At 46.2% G+C, this 23,991-nt stretch overlaps 1 protein-coding gene across 1 annotated transcript in view; it reads right to left on the reverse strand.

Moving 5' to 3' along the window:
- Positions 1-23,991, reverse strand: part of LOC112104255 (V-type proton ATPase subunit d 1) — a 93,892-nt gene that overhangs the window by 37,589 nt on the left and 32,312 nt on the right. The window contains exon 2 of the mRNA XM_024196474.3: positions 15,138-15,309. Within this exon, the coding sequence (XP_024052242.2) occupies positions 15,138-15,309 (172 nt within the window). The remainder of the gene's footprint in view (positions 1-15,137; positions 15,310-23,991) is intronic.

Consider the following 23,991-nt stretch of genomic DNA (forward strand, 5'->3'; position numbering starts at 1 on the left):
CAGGCCATGGAGAAAGCCATCCCCATGCTCACCTCTAGTCACAGTACAGAAGCCGGCTGTTGCTGCCAGAGGTGCACACACATGGGGTCAGCGTACCACCTGGGAGCTACATGACACAGGCCTGTCCCAGTGCTGCCTGAGCCCCCCCACCCCCGAGAGGGGACACCGCAGTCCTCTCCCTCTGGCACTGGGATGCATGCACAGCTGCAGGTCACAACAGGCCCAAGGGAAGAATGTTTTCCAGGTCACTCTCACTGCCAGATTTGACAAGTAGGTCTGATGTTGAGATTTCTCTGTTGACCTAAGTGGGACTTAGGGACGGAAAAATACCAGTGCAAGTTACTTCACTGCCACCTTCGGGAGGGGCGGGGGAAATAGGAGCTCACCATCTCTTGTGTTTAAAGGTGAAAGGCGAATCACAGGGGCCTTCAGCCAGGGTCACACACTGGAGACCTCATGCTGCCAGTAGTACAATCTCCTTCCAGTGTCTGCAAATTCCAGGTGAGTTTTCTAACTGAAGTAATACTATTCCCAACATGGGGTGATTCAGCATTAGACCTCATTCTCATATACAGATGACCATTGATTTTTAGTAGAGCAATCAATGGTCACCTAGGTATGATTAAGACTAAAATTTTATCACGGTTATCTTTAGTAAAAGTCATGAACAGGTCACGGGCAACAAACAAAAAATTCACGGAGCCCGTGACCTGTCCATTACTTTACTAAAAATAACTGGGGGGGGGGGGGGGGAAGGGGGGGAAAAAGGGGGGGGGGGGGGGGGAGCCCGGGGGGGGGGGGGGGCACCATGGCAGGGCCAGCTCCAGTGGCCGCAGCAGGGGGCACAGCCACGGGGGGGCACACAGCCCTGGCCGCAGCTGTGGGACAGGGGTGTGCGGCCCCGACTGCAGACCCACCAAGCCCTGGCCACAGTGGGAGGGTAGAGGGGGAGAAGAGAGGAGACACATGGTCCTGGGAAGCTGCAAGGGGGGCGCCCGGCACGTGGCCCCAGCTGCAGCCCCCGGAGAAAGCCATGGGGCTGGGGCGCACGGCCCCGGCTGGAGCCCCCACTAAGCCCGGGATGCCATGGGGCTGGGACGTGGCCCCCGCCAAAACCAGGACACTGCAGGGCTAGGACACACAGCCCCGACTGCAGCCCCTGGAGGAAGCCATGGGGCTGGGGCTGCAGGGTCCTGGTTCCAGCCAGCCCTAGTTGCAGGGCAGGGATCCACAGTCCTGCCTCCTCCTCCTGAAGCCCTAGAAGTCTCTGAGGTCTGGTAAAGTCACGGAATCCGTGACCTCTGACTAAATCGTAGCCTTAGGTATGAATGACTAAGACACGGTTATATTTGTTGTCTGTCAACAGAATCCCAGCCAGTAACATATATACACACACACACCCCTCCACTGTGAAGCAGTTCCGGTTGCTACCCAATATACCTGAGACACTCACAGAAGCAGGTAAGTGTACATTTAATCCATCTCACAGGACGTCCCCCTACTCCTCCACCTCTTTCCATGGTCACAGCCCTAGCTGTGCACTGCAACCTCAAGCCAGATACATTCAAATTAGAATAAGGCAGATATTTTTAACAGCGGGGGTGTCAATCACTGGAACAAACTACCAAGGGAAGTGGTGAATTCTGCATCTCAGGAGATCTTCAAATCCAGATGGGATGCCTTTCTGGAAGATACTTTAGTCAAATGCAAAGTTACTGGGCTCAATACAGGGATAAATAGGCGAAATTCTCTAGCCTGTGATAGACAGGAGGTCAGATGATCCCCTCTGGCCTTAAACTATGAATCTATTAACTCCGCCCACATCAACGACCCTTCATTGCATGACTTTCCCCCAGCACCAGTAGTGGTGGATGTTTGGTGCTGTAGTTGGTTGTGTTGGGAGAGGGTAGTTCGGTAGCAGTTACAGCAGTGCTGGAAAATTGGCCCCTCTAGTGGGGCGGGGATAAGGTTATGGCATTTGGTCTATGGTGTACAGTAGTTGTGTTAGTGGTAAGGAGGGTCTGAATGGACACTGAAGGACGTACTGTTTGTTAGGTGGCTTATCTACATGTCCCTGCTTCTGTGGATTTGTAACAGGTACATTGTACAGCCCTAACTACATCACAACCAAGTCTGTGCTTTAGTTTCCTGGGGATTTTTGTATTGCTTAAGTTAGCTGAATCTCTTATCCCCATCCTGGTGGAGGACAGTCCTTCAGCAACTGCGCACAGACCCTCCTCTGCTGTAGGAAAAAATCTGACCGATATAGTGGCTGATGGAGGTGGTTTCACAGGGCTGGCCCTCAGTCCACTTTAGGGGCACAGCTCACAAGCTTCTGGTCATGACCAACAACAGCTAAAATATTATCCCAAATCCCGTTTTTGAGACAGCTACCCATTGCACCAGATCTTCTCAAGAGCCACCTCTGCCGTGTTGGGCGTAGACCATGTTTCTTTTAAAAAGACACTTGCGCTACATTGATGACATCTTCATCATCTGGACCCATGGAAAAGAAGCTCTTGAGGAATTCCACCATGATTTCAATAATTTCCATCCTACCATCAACCTCAGCCTAGATCAATCCACACAAGCGGTCCATTTCCTGGACACTACTGTGCTAATAAGCGATGGTCACATAAATACCACCCTGTACCGGAAACCTACTGACCGCTACACTTACCTACATGCCTCCAGCTTCCATCCAGGACACACCACACGATCCATTGTCTACAGCCAAGCTCTAAGATATAACCGCATTTGCTCCAATCCCTCAGATAGAGACAAGCACCTACAAGACCTCTATCAAGCATTCTTAAAACTACAATACCCACCTGCTGAAGTGAAAAAACAGATTGACAGAGCCAGACGAGTACCCAGAAGTCACCTCCTACAAGACAGGGCCAACAAAGAAAATAACAGAACACCACTAGCTGTCACCTTCAGCCCCCAACTAAAACCTCTCCAGCGCATCATTAGAGATCTACAACCTATCCTGAAAGATGATCCTTTACTCTCACAGATCTTGGGAGACAGACCTGTCCTTGCTTACAGACAACCCCCCAACCTAAAGCAAATACTCACCAGCAACCACACATCACTGAACAAAAACACTGACCCAGGAACCTATCCTTGTAACAAAGCCCGATGCCAACTCTGTCCACATATCTATTCAAGTGACACCATCATAGGGCCTAATCACATCAGCCATACCATCAGGGGCTCGTTCACCTGCACATCTACCAATGTGATATATGCCATCATGTGCCAGCAATGCCCCTCTGCCATGTACATTGGCCAAACCGGACAGTCTCTACGCAAAAGAATTAATGGACACAAATCTGACATCAGGAATCATAATACTCAAAAACCAGTGGGAGAACACTTTAACCTGTCTGGCCATTCTATGACAGACCTGCGGGTGGCTACCTTAAAACAGAAAAACTTCAAAAACAGACTCCAACGAGAGACTGCTGAGCTGGAATTGATATGCAAACTAGACACAATCAACTCAGGGCTAAATAGGGATTGGGAATGGCTGAGCCATTACAAACATTGAATCTATCTCCCCTTGTAAGTATTCTCACACTTGCTTCTTATCAAACTGTCTGTACTTGGCTACCTTGATTATCACTTCAAAAGTTTTTTTTCTCTTACTTAATTGGCCTCTCAGAATTGGTAAGACAACTCCCACCTGTTCATGCTCTCTGTATGTGTGTATATATATCTCCTCGATTATATGTTTCACTCAATATGCATCCAAAGAAGTGGGTTGTAGCCCACGAAAGCTTATGCTCTAATAAATTTGTTAGTCTCTAAGGTGCCACAAGTACTCCTGTTCTTTTTGCGGATACAGACTAACACGGCTGCTACTCTGAAACCTTTAAAAAGACAGTCAACAATGAAAGATTGGACTCTCAAGAACAAATTTCAGCCAGAGCCCACTTTAAATGGCTTCCTTTTAGAAGGATGTGAAAAGGAAAACCTGTACAGACAATTGAGAGAGTGTGAACCAACAGTGGGGTTCTTCAGACCGAAAGGCCACATGCTAAAAGAAAAGCTAGAATCAATGCACCATTTTAAGCTTGGCTTGGAACCCTACCTATGCAGTTGCTACTAAGTGCCGCCGTACTTTCTGATTTTTTAAAACAGCCAATTTCCCAAACCAAAAATGGAAAGAAAAGTTTAATCAGAAGTGTGAATAAAAAAAATAATAATCAGGAGTTGTATAAGAACACTTTATGAGATGCCTAAAAATCCACAATTCCTCATTCACAAAAAATGTTTTCAAAAAAAGCTGTAAGGAGTACAGAGAACTTGAATGATTAATAACTATTAATTCCCTCTGGCCCTTAAAAGTTAGAAAAGCTCTCCACCTCTGTTTATCCCAAAATAGGATCTACCTAGTAAGCAAAGACAATAGGAAAGTAATTCACATCATGAGACACTTTGTCTAAGGACCCACAGATCAGCTAAGATTAGGATTTCCACTTCCCAAAACCAGAAAAATGGCTGAGTATTAACTGCTTTGGCAAGAGTCTCTCATAATTTGTATATGGATAAAATCTCTTTCACCCTCTCAACCTAATAAAAAGAACTCCAAACAAGTTACCAAACACTATGCTTTGCAATGCAAAGTGGCCCACTATCAGTGGATCAAGAGATGGGTGGGGAAGCTGCCAGTTAAGCCAACTAGAAATAACTTGTGAGATTGGAGGTCATAAAGGCACTGCTTGTTAACCCAAGAAATGCAAATCATATGTTTTCACCCCAAGTGACAAAACTATACATTTGTTTGCCTTATAAATCATACACCGTGTTTTCTCCAGTCATGTCCTTCACCTCAAATCAGAAGCGGCACATTTGTCTGCCTGTGACTCAGACAAAATAATGTTTATTGTTCTATTGTAAGCCTTAAATAACGTGAGAAGCTCCTATACAGTCAAAGAATGTATGAAATACAAATACCAGGGAGCTTTTGCAAACAGGGGCTGCTAACAAGGAGTTTGGAAGGGGAGTGGGAAGGGAGCGGGGGTCCCTTGCCGGTTCTATCTGTTCCCCTTTATTCCCCTTAAAACCTATAAACCAAACTACATTCAAAACTTCTTGCTTAAACAACCCTTTCATTAACTAGGAGACCATGCAGGCAGAAGCCCAGCTGCAGAGTGGGGGCTATCCTGTTTATTGCGCTGAGTGCAGCATTTATGATTACCTGCCCTGTGGGCGGGTGGCGTATGTGTGCATTTGGTGCAAGGAGCTCCTGGCCCTCAGAGACCACGTACGGACTTTGGAGGCCAGGGTGGCAGAACTGGAGGAGCTAAGGGAGGCAGAGAGGTATGTTGATGAGGCTTTCCGGGACACTGTAGAATTGTCCCACCTCCGGTCAGACAGCCCCTGCGCTGTTGAGGAAGATGAAAGGCCCAGGGAAGCAGAACAGTCAATGGGAGCAGAGGGAAACCTTCCCATAGTTGGGACCCTCCTTCCAGATGGTGCTGGGGTTGCCTCTCGCACGGAGGTTACCTCTCCGGGGAAGGGAACTCCAGTTGCTAGGAAAAGGCCGGTGTTAGTAATGGGAGATTCGATCATTAGAAACAGAGCTGGGTTTGCGATGACCGGGAGAATCACATGGTGACTTGCCTGCCTGGTGCGAAGGTTGCAGATCTCTCGAGGCATTTAGACAGACTTATGTGTAGTGCTGGGGAGGAGCCGGTGGTCGTGGTACATGTAGGTACCAACGACATAGGGAAGGGCAGGAGAGATGTCCTGGAGGCCAAATTTTGGCTGCGAGGGAAGAGACTGAAATCCAGGACCTCTATGGTGGCATTCTCAGAAATGCTTCCAGTTCCAAGCATAGGGCCAGGTAGGCAGGCAGAGCTTCAGAGTCTCAATGCGTGGATGAGACGATGGTATAGAGAGGAGGGGTTTACATTCATTAGGAACTGGGGAAACTTTTGGGATGGGGGGAGCCTATACAGGAGAGATGGGCTCCACCTAAACCAAAGTGGAACCAGACTGCTGGCACTAAACATTAAAAAGGTTGTAGAGCAGTTTTTAAACTAGGAGATGGGGGAAAGCCGACTGCTGCAGAGGAGCATGTGGGTCGGACAGAGACTTCTCTTAGGGAAGAGTCTAATGATAGAGAATCTCCAGGTTCTAGTCAGGAGCAGAGGATGGAGGAGGATAATGTAAGGGCCAGATCAGATGATAAACATTCACATAAAAAAGAATCTGACACACCAGAAAAGGGCAGACAAAAACAGTGACAAGTTTTTAAAGTGCTTGTACACAAATGCTAGAAGTCTAAATAATAAGATGGGTGAACTAGAGTGCCTCGTGATAAAGGAGGATATTGATATAATAGGCATCACAGAAACCTGGTGGACTGAGAGCAATCAATGGGACACAATCATTCCGGGGTACAAAATATATCGGAAGGACAGAACAGGTCGTGCAGGGGGGGAGTGGCACTATATGTGAAAGAAAATGTAGAATCAAATGAAGTAAAAATCTTAAGTGAATCCACATGTTCCATAGAATCTCTATGGATAGAAATTTCATGCTCTAATAAGAACATAACATTAGGGATCTATTATCGACCACCTGACCAGGACAGTGATAGTGATAGTGATGATGAAATGCTAAGGGAAATTAGAGAGGCTATCAAAATTAAGAACTCAATAATAGTGGGGGATTTCAATTATCCCCATATTGACTGGGAACATTTCACTTCAGGACAAAATGCAGAGATAAAATTTCTTGATACTTTAAATGACTGCTTCATGGAGCAACTGGTACGGGAACCCACAAGCGGAGAGGCAATTCTCGATTTAGTCCTGAGTGAAGCGCAGGAGCTGGTCCAAGAGGTAACTATAACAGGGCTGCTTGGAAATAGTGACCATAATACAATAGCATTCAACATCCCTGTGGTGGGAAGAACATCTCAACAGCCCAACACTGTGGCATTTAATTTCAAAAGGGGGAACTATGCAAAAATGAGGGGGTTAGTTAAACAGAAGTTTAAAAAGTACAGTGATTAAAGTGAAATCCCTGCAAGCTACATGGGCGCTTTTTAAAGACACCGTAATAGAGGCCCAACTTCAATGTATTCCCCAAATTAAGAAACACAGTAAAAGAACTAAAAAAGAGCCACCGTGGCTTAACCATGTAAAAGAAGCAGTGAGAGATAAAAAGACTTCCTTTAAAAAGTGGAAGTCAAATCCTAGTGAGGCAAATAGAAAGGAGCATAAACACTGCCAAATTAAGTGCAAGAATGTAATAAGAAAAGCCAAAGAGGAGTTTGAAGAACGGCTAGCCAAAAACTCCAAAGGTGGTAATAAAATGTTTTTTAAGTACATCAGAAGCAGGAAGCCTGCTAAACAACCAGTGGGGCCCCTTGATGACCGAGATACAAAAGGAGCACTTAAAGACGATAAAGTCATTGCGGAGAAACTAAATGGATTCTTTGCTTCAGTCTTCACAGCCGAGGATGTTAGGGAGATTCCCAAACCTGAGCCAGCCTTTGTAGGTGACAAATCTGAGGAACTGTCACAAACTGAAGTGTCACTAGAGGAGGTTTTGGAATTAATTGATAAACTTAACATTAACAAGTCACCGGGACCAGATGGCATTCACCCAAGAGTTCTGAAAGAACTCAAATGTGAAGTTGCGGAATCTTTGTAACCTGTCCTTTAAATCGGCTTCTGTACTCAATGACTGGAAGTTAGCTAATGTAACACCAATATTTAAAAAGGGCTCTAGAGGTGATCCTGGCCATTACAGACCGCTAAGTCTAACGTCGGTACCGGGCAAATTAGTGAAAACAATAGTTAAGAATAAAATTGTCAGGCACAGAGAAAAACAAACTGTTGAGCAATAGTCAACATGGTTTCTGTAAAGGGAAATCGTGTCTTACTAATCTATTAGAGTTCTTTGAAGGGGTCAACAAACATGTGGACAAGGGGGAATCCAGTGGACATAGTGTACTTAGATTTCCAGAAAGCCTTTGACAAGGTCCCTCACCAAAGGCTCTTACGTAAATTAAGCTGTCATGGGATAAAAGGGAAGGTCCTTTCATGGACTGAGAACTGGTTAAAAGACAGGGAACAAAGGGTAGGAATTAATGGTAAATTCTCAGAATGGAGAGGGGTAACTAGTGGTGTTCCCCAAGGGTCAGTCCTCGGACCAATCCTATTCAACTTATTCATAAATGATCTGGAGAAAGGGGTAAACAGTGAGGTGGCAAAGTTTGCAGACAATATTAAACTGCTCAAGATAGTTAAGACCAAAGCAGACTGTGACGAACTTCAAAAAGATCTCACAAAATTAAGTGATTGGGCAACAAAATGGCAAATGAAATTTAATGTGGATAAATGTAAAGTAATGCATATTGGAAAAAATAACCTCAACTATACATACAATATGATGGGGGCTAATTTAGCTACAACAAGTCAGGAAAAAGATCTTGGAGTCATCGTGGATAGTTCTCTGAAGATGTCCACGCAGTGTGCAGAGGCGGTCAAAAAAGCAAACAGGATGTTAGGAATCATTAAAAAGGGGATAGAGAATAAGACTGAGAATATATTATTGCCCTTATATAAATCGATGGTACACCCACATCTCGAATACTGCGTACAGATGTGGTCTCCTCATCTCAAAAAAGATATACTGGCACTAGAAAAGGTTCAGAGACGGGCATCTAAAACTATTAGGGGTTTGGAACGGGTCCCATATGAGGAGAGATTAAAGAGGCTAGGACTCTTCAGCTTGGAAAAGAGGAGACTAAGGGGGGATATGATAGACGTATATAAAATCATGAGTGATGTGAAGAAAGTGGATAAGGAAAAGTTATTTACTTATTCCCATAATACAAGAACTAGGGGTCACAAATGAAATTACCAGGCAGCAGGTTTAAAACAAATACAAGGAAGTTCTTCTTCACGCAGCGCACAGTCAACTTGTGGAACTCCTTACCTGAGGAGGTTGTGAAGGCTAGGACTATAACAGCGTTTAAAAGAGAACTGGATAAATTCATGGTGGTTAAGTCCATTAATGGCTATTAGCCACGATGGGTAAGGAATGGTGTCCCTAGCCTCTGTTTGTCAGAGGATGGAGATGGATGGCAGGAGAGAGATCACTTGATCATTGCTTGTTAGGTCCACTCCCTCTGGGGCACCTGGCATTGGCCACTGTCGGTAGACAGGATACTGGGCTAGATGGACCTTTGGTCTGACCCGGTACGGCCGTTCTTATGTTCTTAAATGATTGTTGCAGTCCAGGAGACACAGGCATTGTCTAGCACAAAAAGGAAAGTTAAAGAATCACCAAACCAGGGTATAAGTTTGATTTATTAAAAGAAATTGCTTGATTCCAATTAATAACATGAGCCAATACCAAAATACAATCCTTAAAATGAATCAAATATAAAAAGCCTCCGATAAGACAAGGATTGAAGAAATTTGTTATATACTAACGCCGTCTTCTGGATGCCAACAGAAGCAGCGAGATGAAATCTGAGCACTCAGTTGGAAAATAGCCAACAGAAATCAGCTGGTGGTCCCCTCCCAAGAGCTGTGGAGTGTGGGACCCCAGAGCTCACTGGACCTCCATGGACAGCCTCGCTCCTTGTCCAGCCTCCCATGACCAAGCATGGACTGAACCTACTAAGCTGCAGAATCCCAGTGTGACAGGTGCCTGGACCAGCCATATGAAAAAAGGGCTCTACCCTCATCCCAGGGTTAACAGGATCAGAAGGAGCTGGGAGGGGTTGCAAGTGCTTTGGAGGATAGGATTAAAATTCAAAATGATCTGGACAAACTGGAGAAATGGTCTGAAGTAAATAGGATGAAATTCAATAAGGACAAATGCAAAGTACTCCACTTAGGAAGGAACAATCAGTTGCACACATACAGAATGGGAAATGACTGCCTAGGAGGGAGTACTGTGGAAAGGGATCTGGGGGTCATAGTGGATCACAAGCTAAATATGAGTCAACAGTGTAACACTGTTGCAAAAAAAAGAGCAAATATTCTGGGATGTATTAGCAGGAGTGTTGTAAGCAAGACACGAGAAATAATTCTTCCGCTCTACTCTGCGCTGATTAGGCCTCAACTGGAGTAGTGTGTCCAGTTGTGGGCACCACATTTCAGGAAAGACAAATTGGAGAAAGCCCAGAGAAGAGCAACAAAAACAATTAAGGCTCTAGAAAACATGACCTATGAGGAAAGATTGAAAAATTGGGTTGGTTTAGTCTGGAGAAGACAGAGGGGACATGATAACAGTTTTCAAGTACGTAAAAGGTTGTTACAAGGAGGCAGGAGAAAAATTGTTCTCCTCAACCTCTGAGGCTAGGATAAGCAGCAATGGGCTTAAATTGCAGCAATGGCAGTTTAGGCTGGACATTAGGAAAAACTTTTTAACTGTCAGAGTGGTTAAGCCCTGGAATAAGCTGCCCGGGGAGGTTGTGAAATCTCCATCATTGGAGATTTTTTAAGAGCATGTTAGACAAATACCTGCCAGGGACGATCTAGATCAGGGGTCGGCAACCTTTCAGCAGTGGTGTGCCGAGTCTTCATTTATTCACTCTCATTTAAGGCTTCGCGTGCCGGTAATAGATGTTAACGTTTTTTAGAAGGTCTCTAAGTCTATAATATATAACCGAACGACTGTTATATGTAAAGTAAACAAGGTTTTCAAAAAGAACAGGAGTACTTGTGGCACCTTAGAGACTAACAAATTTATTAGAGCATAAGCTTTCGTGGGCTACAACCCAAAATGTTTCAGAAGCTTTATTTAAAATTAAATTAAAATGCTGATCTTATCAGTTTAGTGTGATCCTTGCCCTTGCTTTTCCTTGCTGAGTTTTCCAATGTCTGGTGGCCCGTATTTAGATACTTTAAGCTGCACACAGGCTTCTGAGTGATCAATTGATAACTGGCTGGCAGGAGGTCAGCGGCTGGAACCCCAGATCAGCAGCTGAGGGGAGTGGAGCGGGCGGCTGGTAGGGCTGAGCAGGGCCGGAGGCCTGGCCCTGTCTGGCAGGGGGCCTGCACTGGAACTTCAACCGGAAGCAAGGTGAGTGGGGCTGCAGTGGGGACCCCGGCTGGCAAGGGGCCAGCAGCCGGAACCCCAGAGCGGCAGCGGGCTGAGCGGGTCACAGCCCGCCCAGCTCTGGGATTTCAGGGGTGGGCTGAGTGTCTCCGCCAGCCACCCTCTGGGGTTTCAGCCACTGGCTCCTGCCAGCCGGGGTCTCAGCTTGCTGCCAGCCTGGGGTTATGCAAGGGGCCAGCAGCGTGAACCCCAGAGCGGCGGCAGGCTGAGCAGCTCAGCCCGCCGCTGCTCTGGGGTTTCGGCCGCCGGCTCCTGCCAACTGGGGTCTCAGCCCGCTGCCAGCCTGGGGTTCCTTCCCCCAGGCCAGCAGCGGGTGCTGAGTGGGACCGGCAGCGGGACTCCGGCTGGCAAGGAGCCAGCAGCGGGAACCCCAGAGCGGCGGCGGGCTGAGCGGCTCAGCCCGCCCTGCATGCCATCAAAAATCGGCTCGCATGCCACCTTTGGCACGTATGCCGTAGGTTGCCGACCCCTGATCTAGATAATAGTTACTCCTGCCTTGAGTGCAGGGCACTGGATTAGATGACCTCTCGAAGTCCCTTCTAGTCCTACGATTCTATGATTTCAAAGACTATTTCCTTTTTTGTTCTTTAACATATATAACTGCGGGCTACCTTGCTGAGTCCGCATTCTTTAGTGAGACCTCACATAACCATATTTTAGATTTTAACTAGTGCTATATGCATTCCCTCCTTTATAAATCCAAGCAAATTGGCCTAGAAAGATTTGAGCCATAACTTTAAGCAATTGCTTTTGATATTCTAAATTTGTCCCTTTTGGACCAATGCATTCAAATAGCAGGGCCCACATATTCCCACAAGTGCCTTCAAGACAAGTACATCCTTACTCCTTGGAGAAATACTGGAAGTGTGATAAGTGTGTTAGGTACTAAAGAACTGAGGATTCATTATTATAACTACAATAAGAAATCTTGGTGATTTGCAGTGTTCCTTGGTATAATTGCTGAGCCGCAGTCACAGTCTGTGACAATTGATTGCAAGACAGTATTGGTGTGATCAGCACACACCTAGAACATTGGTTGTGTCTACACTTTATTGGTGAAGTGTTGATGGTATGTTGATGTGGTTCTGGGTGCATTAATAAATGGACTGGTTAAGAATAACCAAGTGTTTTGATTTCAGAAATACTGTTCAAGTTAAAAGTTGATCTGAAAAGAACCTAGTGTTAAAGTTAGTAAGCGAATGCCTCCTGGACTCAATAAGAAGGGGTTATCCTATCAGATTCATTTGAATATTGGATATAGCACTATCAAAATTGGCAAACCTAGTTTGTTAGATTTCAGCTTTAAAATTTAACTGGCATCTTGGCAAATGTATAAAATTGACACACACACACACCCCTTTCACACTTACAAAGCACCACAGAAAACGGAAACTAGGATCAGTTGATGGCAATGAATATAAATTATAAGTTAAGAAGCGCAGACAGTTAATAAAGAAAGCTACAAAGGTTTCTGTGGAAAATATTTGGCCTGTAGGGTAAAAAACAAAAAACAAAAACAAACAAAAGAATAAAAAGAATCTTAACACTGGTATGGGTCCATTCCTGGTTACAGACAGTAAGTTGTCAGTAATAAAGCAGAGAAGGCAGAATATCTATCTATTATGTATCATAATGAGAAGGTACTTTCTATTTCAATAGTAAAGAGGATTATAAACAGCATCTATTCAATTTAGATTATTGAAAATCAGCAAGCACAGAAAACTTGCACACATGAGTTTTAATTGTTTACCGAGGAGCTCTATGGATCTTGATCGTTTTTAATAAACCTTCAAGAACTAGGGTTAGCTCTTGGGGACAGGGAAAAATCCATGATTGTCCCAATATTTTAAAGGGACAAATGGGATAAGCCAAGCAGTTATTGATCAGACATCCAACCCAAGTAAAAACAATGAAGGGGGTGATACAGGACTATCAAAGAATGGAAATATAATCTGTACCAATCAATAGGATTGTACGGAAAATAGAGCTGGTCAAATGAACTTGGTATCTGAAGAGATTACAAGTTTGGTTTATTAAGGTAATGAAATATACTTTGATTTAGCACAGACAGACTGATTAAAAACTAGCACTACATAAAATCAGTGTAGCACAGTGCGTCTCAAACTTTTTTACTGGTGACCCCTTTCACATCGCAAGCCTCTGAGTGCGACCCCCCCAATAAATTAAACACACTTTATATATTTAACACCATTATAAATGCTGGTGGCAAGCGGGGTTTGGGGTGGAGGTTGACAGCTCGCGACCCCCCCATGTAATGACCTCGTGACCCCCTGAGGGGTCCCAACCTCCAGTTTGAGAACCCCTGGTGTAGCACATATTCAAGGGATTATAAACTGGCTGATGTCTCAAAAAGTAATTGTCAATGGGGGGTGTTTCAAGGGGAATCTTGCAGGGATCTGCCTTGGCCAATCTCAATTCAAAAGCTATCAAATATTCGGGGGGGGGGGGAATTATTGATATAGCTTGTAGACAGACTGGTTGGGTGATAAATAATAAGGACTGATCACATACACAGCACAAGCTGGACTGCATGGTAAGAGGAGCAGAGAAACCTGTATTTTATTGCAGCTAAATGCAGACTTGTAAATCTAGGAACAAAGAATCTAGGACACACTTACTGGTTGAGGGGGCTGCATGCTGGAAAGCAGTGACTCTGAAAAGGACTTGGATCACAGTAGAAGCCAACTGAACATCAGCTTCTAGCATGATGCTGTGCTAAGCAGCTGCTGTGACCCATGATGCATAGACAGGGGATCTCTGAGAAGGAGCAGGGAGAAGGTATTACCTGTGCAAATAGCATTGCTGAGACGGTTACTGGACACTGTGTCCAGTGCTGGTGTCCAAAGTTGGAAAGGGTTCAGAGAAGAGCCAGTGGCAGATTCAAATACAGGGGGGTTGTGGTTAAAGCGACGGGTTAGGAAAATGACATTTGCAGCACCATTTTGAACGCATATGACAAATGCACTCTTGCTCGCTCAAAGCCAGAGAAGAAGGATGCTGGCAGTAATCAAGAGGCAAGGTGAGAACCTGGACAAGAGTTTTAGCTGTGTGGACGGATAAGAAAGGCCAGATCTTAGAGACATTATGCAGAAAGAATTGGCAAGATTTAGAGACACTGACTCGGAGCTCTCCCTTAGCATCCAGGCAAAGATGGCACTCAGGTTACAGACCTGGGTGCACAGGTGTTGTCCCCAGAGATGGAGAAAGGCAGTAGAGAGGGGAGGGGGAAGATTAGGAGCTCTCGCTTTGCCAGGTGGAGCTTGAGAACAGCTAGACATCCACGAGGAGATAGCACAGAGATTTTAGAATAGATCATAATGGCCTCTTCTGGACTTAAAACCTACGAATCACTTGCAAAAAAACCACCACTTCAGCCCACTCACTTTCCAGCAAAGATTTCCTACAGATTTACTGTGGAATTGCTGTACCTTTCACTTCATCTACACGTGAGGAGGGGACCAGTACAACTGGGAGTGGATAGAGAATACAAAGGGGGGGATGGGTCACCACTCCCAGAGGTCTGCAAGGAGTCTTGAACTATTTAAGGCTTTGCAGCTGGCCTCTGATTAACCTTAGTGCAAGTGAACAGTCAGACTTGTATGCTGCCTTGTCGTCTGTTAAGGGTCAGAGCCACCCACGCACACAAGGCTGCTTTTTGGTGTGACCACATTAGCATGGCAGCTCCTGGGGTTTATTTTAAACTGGAAGATCTCAATGCCCATGGCAAGCTTCGAAAAGGAAGATTAAGTCAGTCTGTACTGAAGCAGATCTTGGCAGTTGTGTTAGCAGGGGAGACACCTGGAGAATCTTTGGAGTGGAAGCCTTTTGAATACACATCTGCCCAAGGCATTGTGCAGCCAAAGAGGACGCTGTCAGCAGGATCCCAAGGCAATTTCACTCATAAACTTGCGAGCCTACAGCTGTTCTGCCCCTCAGGTGAGAAAGGCCCTTTCAAGTTAGGAAGCTCAGCAAAGTCTGCTTCCAAGTGCTGCTGTGGAGCAGCTCGTACTCACGTGATGAAGTCCAGGAAACTTGCCAATGGCTCATACGCGTGGTTCCTCATGTGACGAAACTCCACCACCATCTTCTCCTTCAGCTTGTCATCTATGACGGACACAGAAAGGGGGGAGGCTTCGTTGGCCAGGAAGTTCCCATAATCCGTGCTCTGGAGGTGCAGCTTCAAATCTGAAAAGCAGAAACCACTATTCAGGATATTTTTGTTTTGAACTATCATGGGAAGAAAAAGCTCCAGCGAACACTGTGCTTTGATCTGAGCATTCCTCCCTTACGCTGGCACACAGTGACACCTGCTGCTCAGAGAGGTACCTCTGCTTTTCTATGGCATAATTCAGCTCATTGTCATTCCTACCAAGTGCAAATCCAAGCCCCGGAAGAGGCCAGCCATTTATCTTAGTCCCAACTTTGTTTTCCTCAAGCAATGCCCTCCCCTTCTACCCTAGAAAAAAAATTGAGGTGTCTCAAACACATCTGTCCTCTCTCTCCTTAACCATTTACATTTGCACCGCCCATGTTTATAGTCCTGTGTGCTGATAATCTGCCTACGTTTGAGGGCTACTATCATTCTTAGAGATGTATCTACAAGCACATTTGAAAACCAAGCGCTTTATTGTGCCCAGCAGTGCTTTGGGCTCAGGCTTCATTGCAGGCACCCTTGTCAGTGAGTTTTTAATAGGGAGAAGAAGTCAGGATCTCATGTGGCTCAGATACAGTTATGATGAAAAGGATACATCTGTGAAGAGGCGCGTTTGCTCTGTGCATGGTGCCTTGTACAGATCAAGACACCAATTTCGGAAACCAAGGGAACCCAGACCATCACCTTGGGAATTTCAGAATCTGCTGAAGTGGCAGCAAATTCAGTTTAGTTTTGCAAGCAGGTACTGGTCATCAACTGGATCTGAGTAACACTGCATTATGTTAAAGTCGAGTCTTATGTCAAGGGTCCGAGATGGAGCTGGTGAAGAGGAATAGAATGCGTTTCCTTGGGGAGGGAATGCCTAGTACAAGAGAGTCAAGAAAATCTGAATGATAAAGCAAGTGCACAAGTCCACTCCCCAACTCCAGACACCAGTTCTGTTCCTCAGCTCCCCCTGCAATGCCAGCTGCCCCACTGCAAGCTGCATTGCCAGCCATCGGATAACCCCAATGTGACAATCTCTCCTTTGTCAAGATAAACACTTTTGGCTCAAGTAAGATTTTTGATGCATGGGCTGTAACTGAACTCAAAAATTTTAAGTCATTTAGAATCATTCGTTTCTCAACGGGTTACTAGTTGCTCTAGTACAGAGTGTTCTTCTGCCTTTAGCTTCATCTTGTCAGAGCATTAGTGAGGCAAGCCCATTCTCCTAGGGATTCAAGGGGCTAGAAGTGGAAAGGGATAGGCAGGGAAGTTTAGTTGAACCAGATGTGAACATGCTATCCAAAAACCTCTTCCTGGTTTCTTGGAATCCAAAGTGTTTGAGACACTCTTGCCCTAGCGCTGAATTATGTAACAACTCAGCTTTACTCCAAGAATAAGAGTAGCTACCAAGGTTGGGTGCATATCCATCACCACTGGACAGACTCAGAAATGAGCTAGGTACGTCTAAGGGCCTGATTTTTCTAAACTGTGCCCTTAACCTGTATGCATAGTTACAGCCAGCTACACATGCAGTTACTCAACTACACAACATTCAGAGTAAAGTTTTCACTAGCCAGCATTCAATGGAGCATACATCAAGTGGATTTAAAAAAAAAAAAACACCCGATGAAGCTCAAAGTAATTTTAAAAGAAGAATACTAATCCACTGAGGGCATTTCCAGTGGGGGTCTGGCAGGGATCTGTGCTTGTCCCAATGCTATTCCACATCATTGATAAAGATACTGAAAAAAACATGAAGTCACTGCTAGTAAATTTTACAGATTGCACATTAGTGGAGCACTAAATATGGAGAGGTCATTTCTACAGACCAATCTGGATGGCTTGGTAAAGTGGGTTCATTTGAATATTTTAACAAAGCAGAATGCAAAATTTAAAAATAGAGAATGTAGATCTTGCATACAGGAAGGGGGACTATATCCCGGAAAGCAAAGACTCAAAGGGACTTGAGTGTTATGGTGGAAACCAACCAAACTTGAGCCATAGCATCATGGAGTGCTAAAAAGATTAACAGTCTTTGGACATATTAGCAGGGGAATCTCAAGTAAGGTAAGGAGGAGGTGATATTACCTTTACATACAGCATTGATAATGCCATTACTGGATACTGTGTCCAGTTCTGGTGTCCAAACAAAGAATATTAAATTAGAAAAGGGCTCAGAGAAGAGCCACAAGAATAATTTGAGGTCTGGAAAACCTACCTTACAGTGATTGAGCTCCTTGAGTCTATTTAGTTTATCCAAGAAAAGGATAAGAGGTGCTTGACCATGGTCTGCAAGTACTTACATAGGGAGAAGATTTGACAGTGAAGGGTTCTCGGCTAGCAGACAGAACAAGAGCTGATGATAGGAAGCTGAAGATGGACAAAAATTCAGCTAAAATAAGGTACAATTTAACTAGGGATGTGGTGGATTCTCCATGATTGAATCTTTTAGAAAGATATCTAGTGTTAAATTAAAGACATGATTTCTGCATCAAACCCATAAAAATAGCCAAACTCAGTCACACCAATGATCTAGCTAGTCAGTAGCTTGCCTTCTGGCAGTGGCCAACACCAGATGCTTCAGAGGGAGTGAACAGAACAGGGCATTGAACAACATGATCCACCTCGTTGTCCAGTCCCAGCTTCTGCACTGTACAGGTCAGACTAGATACTCATCCCTTATATTAATTTAACTGTCCATTAGCATGTGCCTTTGAAAACTCGTGGCAATCAGGGGAGGTCCTGGACAATTGGAAAAAGGCAAATCTAGTGCCCATCTTTACAAAAAGGGAAGAAGGAGAACCCGGGGAACTACAGCCTCACCTCAGTCCCCAGAAAAATCATGGAGCAGGTCCTCAAGGAATCCATTTTGAAGCACTTGGAGGAAAGGAAGGTGATCAGGAACAGTCAACATGGATTCACCAAGGGCAAGTCATGCCTGACCAACCTGATTGCCTTCTATGACGAGATAACTGGCTCTGTGGATATGGGGAAAGTGGTGGACGCGATATATCTTGATTTTAGCAAAGCTTTTGATACGGTCTCCCACAATATTCTTGTCAGCAAGTTAAAAAAGTATGGATTGTATGAATGGACTATAAGATGGATAGAAACTGGCTAGATCGTCGTGCTCAACAGGTAGCGATCAACGGCTCGATGTCTAGTTGGCAACTACTATCAAGCAGAGTGGCCCAGGAGTCTGTCCTGGGGCCGGTTTTATTCAACATCTTCATTAATGATCTGGATGATGGGATGGATTGCACCCTCAGCAAGTTCGCAGATGACACGAAGATGCGGGGAGAGGTAGATATGCTGGAGGGTAGGGATAGGGTCCAGAGTGACCTAGACAAATTGGAGGATTGGGCTAAAAGAAATCTGATGAGGTTCAACAAGGACAAGCGCAGAGTCCTGCACTTTGGATGGATGAATCCCATGCACTGCTACAGACTAGGGACCGAGTGGCTAAGCAACAGTTCTGCAGAAAAGGACCTGGGGATTACAGTGGACGAGAAGCTGGATATGAGTCAACAGTGTGTCCTTGCTGCCAAGAAGGCTGTCAAGGCTGTATCCCCACTTTGAACTTTAGGGTACAAGAGTGGGGGCCTGCATGAGGACTCCTAAGCTTAACTACCAGCTTAGCTTTGGTCCGCTGCCACCATCTCAAGAATTCCCTCCCTGGGAAGCCTTGAGAAACCTTTCACCAATTCCCTGGTGAACACAGATCCAAACCCCCTTGGATCTTATAACAAGGAGAAATCAATCTGGTTCTTAAAAAGAAGGCTTTTAATTAAAGAAAAAGGTAAAAATCATCTCTGTAAAATCAGTATGAAGAATAACTTTACAGGGTAATCAAACTTAAAGAGCTCAGAGGACCCCCCTCTGTCTTAGGTTCAAAGTACAGCAAACAAAGATAACCACTCTGGTAAAAAGGTACATTTACAAGTTGAGAAAACAAAGTAAATCTAAGACGCCTTGCCTGGCTTTTTACTTACAAGTTTGAAATAGGAGAGACTTGTTTAGAAAGATGGGGAGAACCTGGATTGATGTCTGGTCCCTCTCAGTCCCAAGAGCGAACCACCCCTTAAAACAAAGAGCACACACAAAAGCCTTTCCCCCCCCAAGATTTGAAAGTATCTTGTCCCCTTATTGATCCTTAGGGTCAGGTGTCAGCCAGGTTACCTAAGCTTCTTAACCCTTTACAGGTAAAAGGATTTGGAGTCTCTGTACACAGAGAGCTGTTACCCTTCCCTTTATAGTTATGACAAAGGCTAATGGCATATTTGGCCGCATTAGGAGGAGTGTTGCCAGTAGATCAAGGGAAGTGATTATTCCCCTCTATTCGGCACTGCTGAGGCCACATCTGGAGTATTGCGTCCAGTTTTGGGCCCCCCACTACAGAAAGGATGTGGACAAATTGGAGAGTCCGGCAGAGGGCAACGAAAATGATCAGGGGGCTGGGGCACATGGCTTATGAGGAGAGGCTGAGGGAGTGGGCTTATTTAGTCTGCAGAAGAGAAGAGTGAGGGGGGATTTGATAGCAGCCTTCAACTACCCGAAAGGGGGGTTCCAAAGAGGATGGAGCTCGGCTGTTCTCAGTGGTGGCAGATGACAGAACAAGGAGCAATGGTCTCAAGTTGCAGTGGGGGAGGTCTAGGTTGGATATTAGGAAACACTATTTCACTAGGAGGGTGGTGAAGCACTGGAATGGGTTACCTAGGGAGGTGGTGGAATCTCCATCCTTAGAGGTTTTTAAGGCCTGGCTTGACAAAGCCCTGGCTGGGATGATTTAGTTGGGGTTGGTCCTGCTTTGAGCAGGGGGTTGGACTAGATGACCTCCTGAGGTCTCTTCCAACCCTAATCTTCTGTGATTCTATGTGCATTTACCCAGTTTATACTGTAATTATAGTAACTGGACATGCACAGTTTAGAATATTCAGTGGGGACCCTTCTGTGGCCTTCAGGGGTGGGGAGAGAAGAGAAGCAGGCCTACTTGGTCTTTCTTATCTTCGATACCTGTGGATTCTAGGTTTCACGTGGAGATCAGCTCAGAAACCAGTGCCCGCAGGTACCATTCCTGCAGGCTCTGGGGCTGAGAGCTGCTCTGTAAGGAACATGCTCTAAGTGTAGCATGTGGTATAGTAGCTTCACTGTTCCTATGCAGCCCCAGGTCTTATTTACTGCACACTCGTCAGACCCTGTTTGGAAGAGAATCATTAATTTCCTCCTAGGTTTTCTACGGCACTTGTCACTATAGTGTCTGGGTGTTCGCAAACATTAATCTATCTTCACCACACCCCTATGAGATGAGGGGGCAGAATTATCCCCACTTTACATATGGGGAACGGAGGCAGATTAATGTTAAAAGTTTCCACTGATTTTGGTGCCCAATTTGAGATGCTTAAAATAAATGATTTTTTGGTGTACTGAGTGTCTTATACCACTTCTTCTGGTCAAAGCACCACTCTAGTTGACTTCAGCTGCAGCTGTGAGCGCTAAGCACTTCACAAGAAGCCAGGGTGTAGTGACTTGCTTAGCACCCCAAGGAAATCTGCGTCAGAGCCAGGGATAGAATCTAATTCTCCAGGGCATCAGTCAATTGAGTTAGCAATGAGACTCTCCTTTCTTCCTGGATCCCCTGCCTCATTGACTGCACACCTCCCAGTTTCTGCCCCAAATGAGGCAGGGGTCTTACCGATGACCCCACCTTTTACTACACAGCCCTGATTCATCCCCACAACAGCTCCATCCTGTGCACTGAATGAGGCCGGGTCCTGTGTAACAATATGTGATAATGTAGCTAGATTGTGTCATAAGGAACACGCACAAGGGATTGAGTTACAGTAGCACAGGCAACTTGCAATCTGGCATTTCCTAACTTTGGAGTGCCTGTGTTTGCAACTTTAATGTTCTTGTAATGCAAGGAGGGGTTGTGCAGTTTCCTAGGTTTTTAAGAAAGCAAACTGAAAAAACAACACCATCACAAATTCCATCCCATCGACCCCCCATGGTTCAACAGCGGGGTTAATCTTTAGACCCACCAAACAGACCTCTGTCACCTGAGCTAATGGACGGATAGCAACAGCAGATCGTTACCCTCTAGCTGGGCCAGCCCTAGAATGGGATGTGACAGATACTTTGCCATCAGCAGGTACCTGGGAAACCCCTGTGGCAGAGGAATGGTGAGACTCAGGGATGCTGAGTTCCATCCCAAGCGCTAGAAGGGAGTGTGCTCCAGTGGGCTCAGACTTCTGCCCACTTCCAAGCTTGACCTCTTCTGCAGCAGCCCCTCCACCTTATTCCTGTCCTCTCTTTCCCCACCCCGACCCTTACCACACTCATTCTCTTTGCCTACCTAGTCCCCGTCTCCACTCAGGAGCAGTATCCCAGTTCCCTTGTCCAAGCTCTTCACCCAGCCTCCCTCACTTTTTGTCCCAGTTTCTTTGCCCAGACAGACCCAGTTCTGACAAGGAGTTGGGATGCAGGGGGTAGATCTGTCTCCTTCCCTCCTACCCCACCCTGGTTCCTAGTCCCAGTCTCCTTCCCTTCCCCCAGCTTCTCATCCAATCTCAGTATTCCCTCCATCCCAGTAAACTGCCTCCAGTCCCCACCCTCATTTCCCACGCTGGCACTGGTCCACCAGGAACACCACTTGCTTGGTTTGAAGCCCAAGTGAGTGTTGTCTTGGGACCTGACATCCTACGGCAAACCTGGAAGCCTAATTTGGTCTCGTCTATGTTTCACTTGGCAGAGCACAGAGCAAACATACCACAAGAGAGGGAAGGAAGAGGGGGATTCCAGGAGGTCACGTTTTTTAAGCTGAATTGGTTTCAAGTACTTGGTAACCTTCCCACATGAAGATGCCCCAAATTCACACAGTGAGCTCCTTCTCACAAGTCAGCGAACCCTCGTCTCAGTCACAAGCTAATGAGTCTTGGACAACACCCCTGCTTTTCCACTTCCCACAGGAAGGACTCGTTGCCTCTGCTCAGCCTCCCAGCTGCTTCACACAGCAGTCTCAGTGGTAGAAACAGACAAGAAAGTCATGCCCTACCCACTACTGGGAATATCAGGGCCTGCCCAGAGCACCGTACCATCCTCCAGCTCCATCCTTGATGCTATTGGGACCAGACCCTTACCACTGCGCAGCTATGCTGCTGACTGATACACTGATGCCTCTTTCAGCTCAAAGGCTCCCTAAACAGATACTTAGTTCTTTCCTCGGGGACCTGTCAGAAACCTGTCCCCTATCCCCACATCCCTCAGTGGAGTGACAGATCACACAACTAGGCCCTGCTCATGGGAGGGGGTAGGGGACATTGCCAAACTGCAAGCCCCAGTCAGGTGTGGAATTTGCAGCCACCCCCCACGCACAACCCCGTTGACCTGACTGGAGCTGCCCCCCCCAAATACAGACACCAAACTACGCCTATGGTGGCCGGTGTAAAGGCCACACCCAGAGCAGCGCCTGTGGCCGCACATCTGGTCCAACGTGCTCTCCCTCTCTGCCCCGGGAGCTAGAATCAGGCCCCTGAATACCATGTTAAAAGTACATAAATACGTGGCCCATTCTCAGAGGTGCTCAGCATGCCCTGCTCCCCCCGAAATCTCTAGGGGATCACCCAAAACAGGCAAGTCTGTTTGTCCGTGCATTTCTTGGCAAGGCATTAGCTGTGATTTCCGGGCCCCCTACAGACACGCAGGGATCACTGCACTATTAACTCCCAACAGGTGCGTTTTATTTGTATCAGCATCGCTCGAATCCTGTTCGAGATAACAGACGAAGGAGCAGTCCAAGCTGCAAGCTCTGCATAGCAACCTCTCAACCGGAAGGCTCCGAGGAAGCTTCCATTAGCCATTTGTTTGGACCCCTCTGCACTGCGTGCGGAGGTACTCCGAGAGGAACTCGTTTCAGTGGCGCGAAAGCCAGCTGGAGCTGTGAGCACATTATTTAACACTGGAATGGATTTCTGTGAGGGGGGAGCCAGTCCAACAACTCTGGAAACTAGGAATCAGTTTCAACTGGGCTCCTCCACTGCCTATGAATTAGTATCCAAGCACATTGAGCACTCTCCTGAAGGCTGGAATAAGCTCTGCTTTCTAACTCCCAACTCTGCGGCCCAGATGCCTCAGACAGGCATACGTGGTCCCCACATCGACTTGCGTTCTTTCACCCACAGGGGCCAGTCACCTGCTCTCAGCCAAGGAGACCAGTCGTTTTAGCATACGGATCGCCAATCACTTCAGTCTAATGGCTTGCACCACCCAACCATGAAGGAACCTGCCCCAAGAGCCAACTGCTGAACAAGTCTCAAGCGTGCCAAACGCTGGCTCTGGGACACTCCGCGGGAAGGAATTTTCGGCGGAATACGTGCAGAGGAGCAACAGCAAGAGCATCTTAGCGGACGTTTGCTGCCACAATAAGGCAGCAGAGAAATGGGGGATACCTAGGGAGACGACTGGCAATGCCCCTTTTCCTTTGGGTTCCTCACACTGCCATTATAATCCCTCCTTTTCAGCTGCTTGTGACTTTGCCAAACAGCAACAATTCAGGTGGGAGTTTCCCACGCTTGGCCTCTGCCTCAAGAAATTAAGTTTCGGGGGGGAACACACAGTTCAGCCATTTCTGAAAACAACATTAAGGGACGGACGTACTTTCACCAGGTCAGACTGCTCTGACATTCTGTGAATGGCTCTAACCCTTAAAGGGTTTGGGGAGGAGGAACCGGAAT

The sequence above is a fragment of the Terrapene carolina genome, unplaced genomic scaffold (genome assembly GCF_002925995.2).
Source record: "Terrapene carolina triunguis isolate 2854851 unplaced genomic scaffold, T_m_triunguis-2.0 Scaffold165, whole genome shotgun sequence".
NCBI lineage: Eukaryota > Metazoa > Chordata > Testudines > Emydidae > Terrapene > Terrapene triunguis.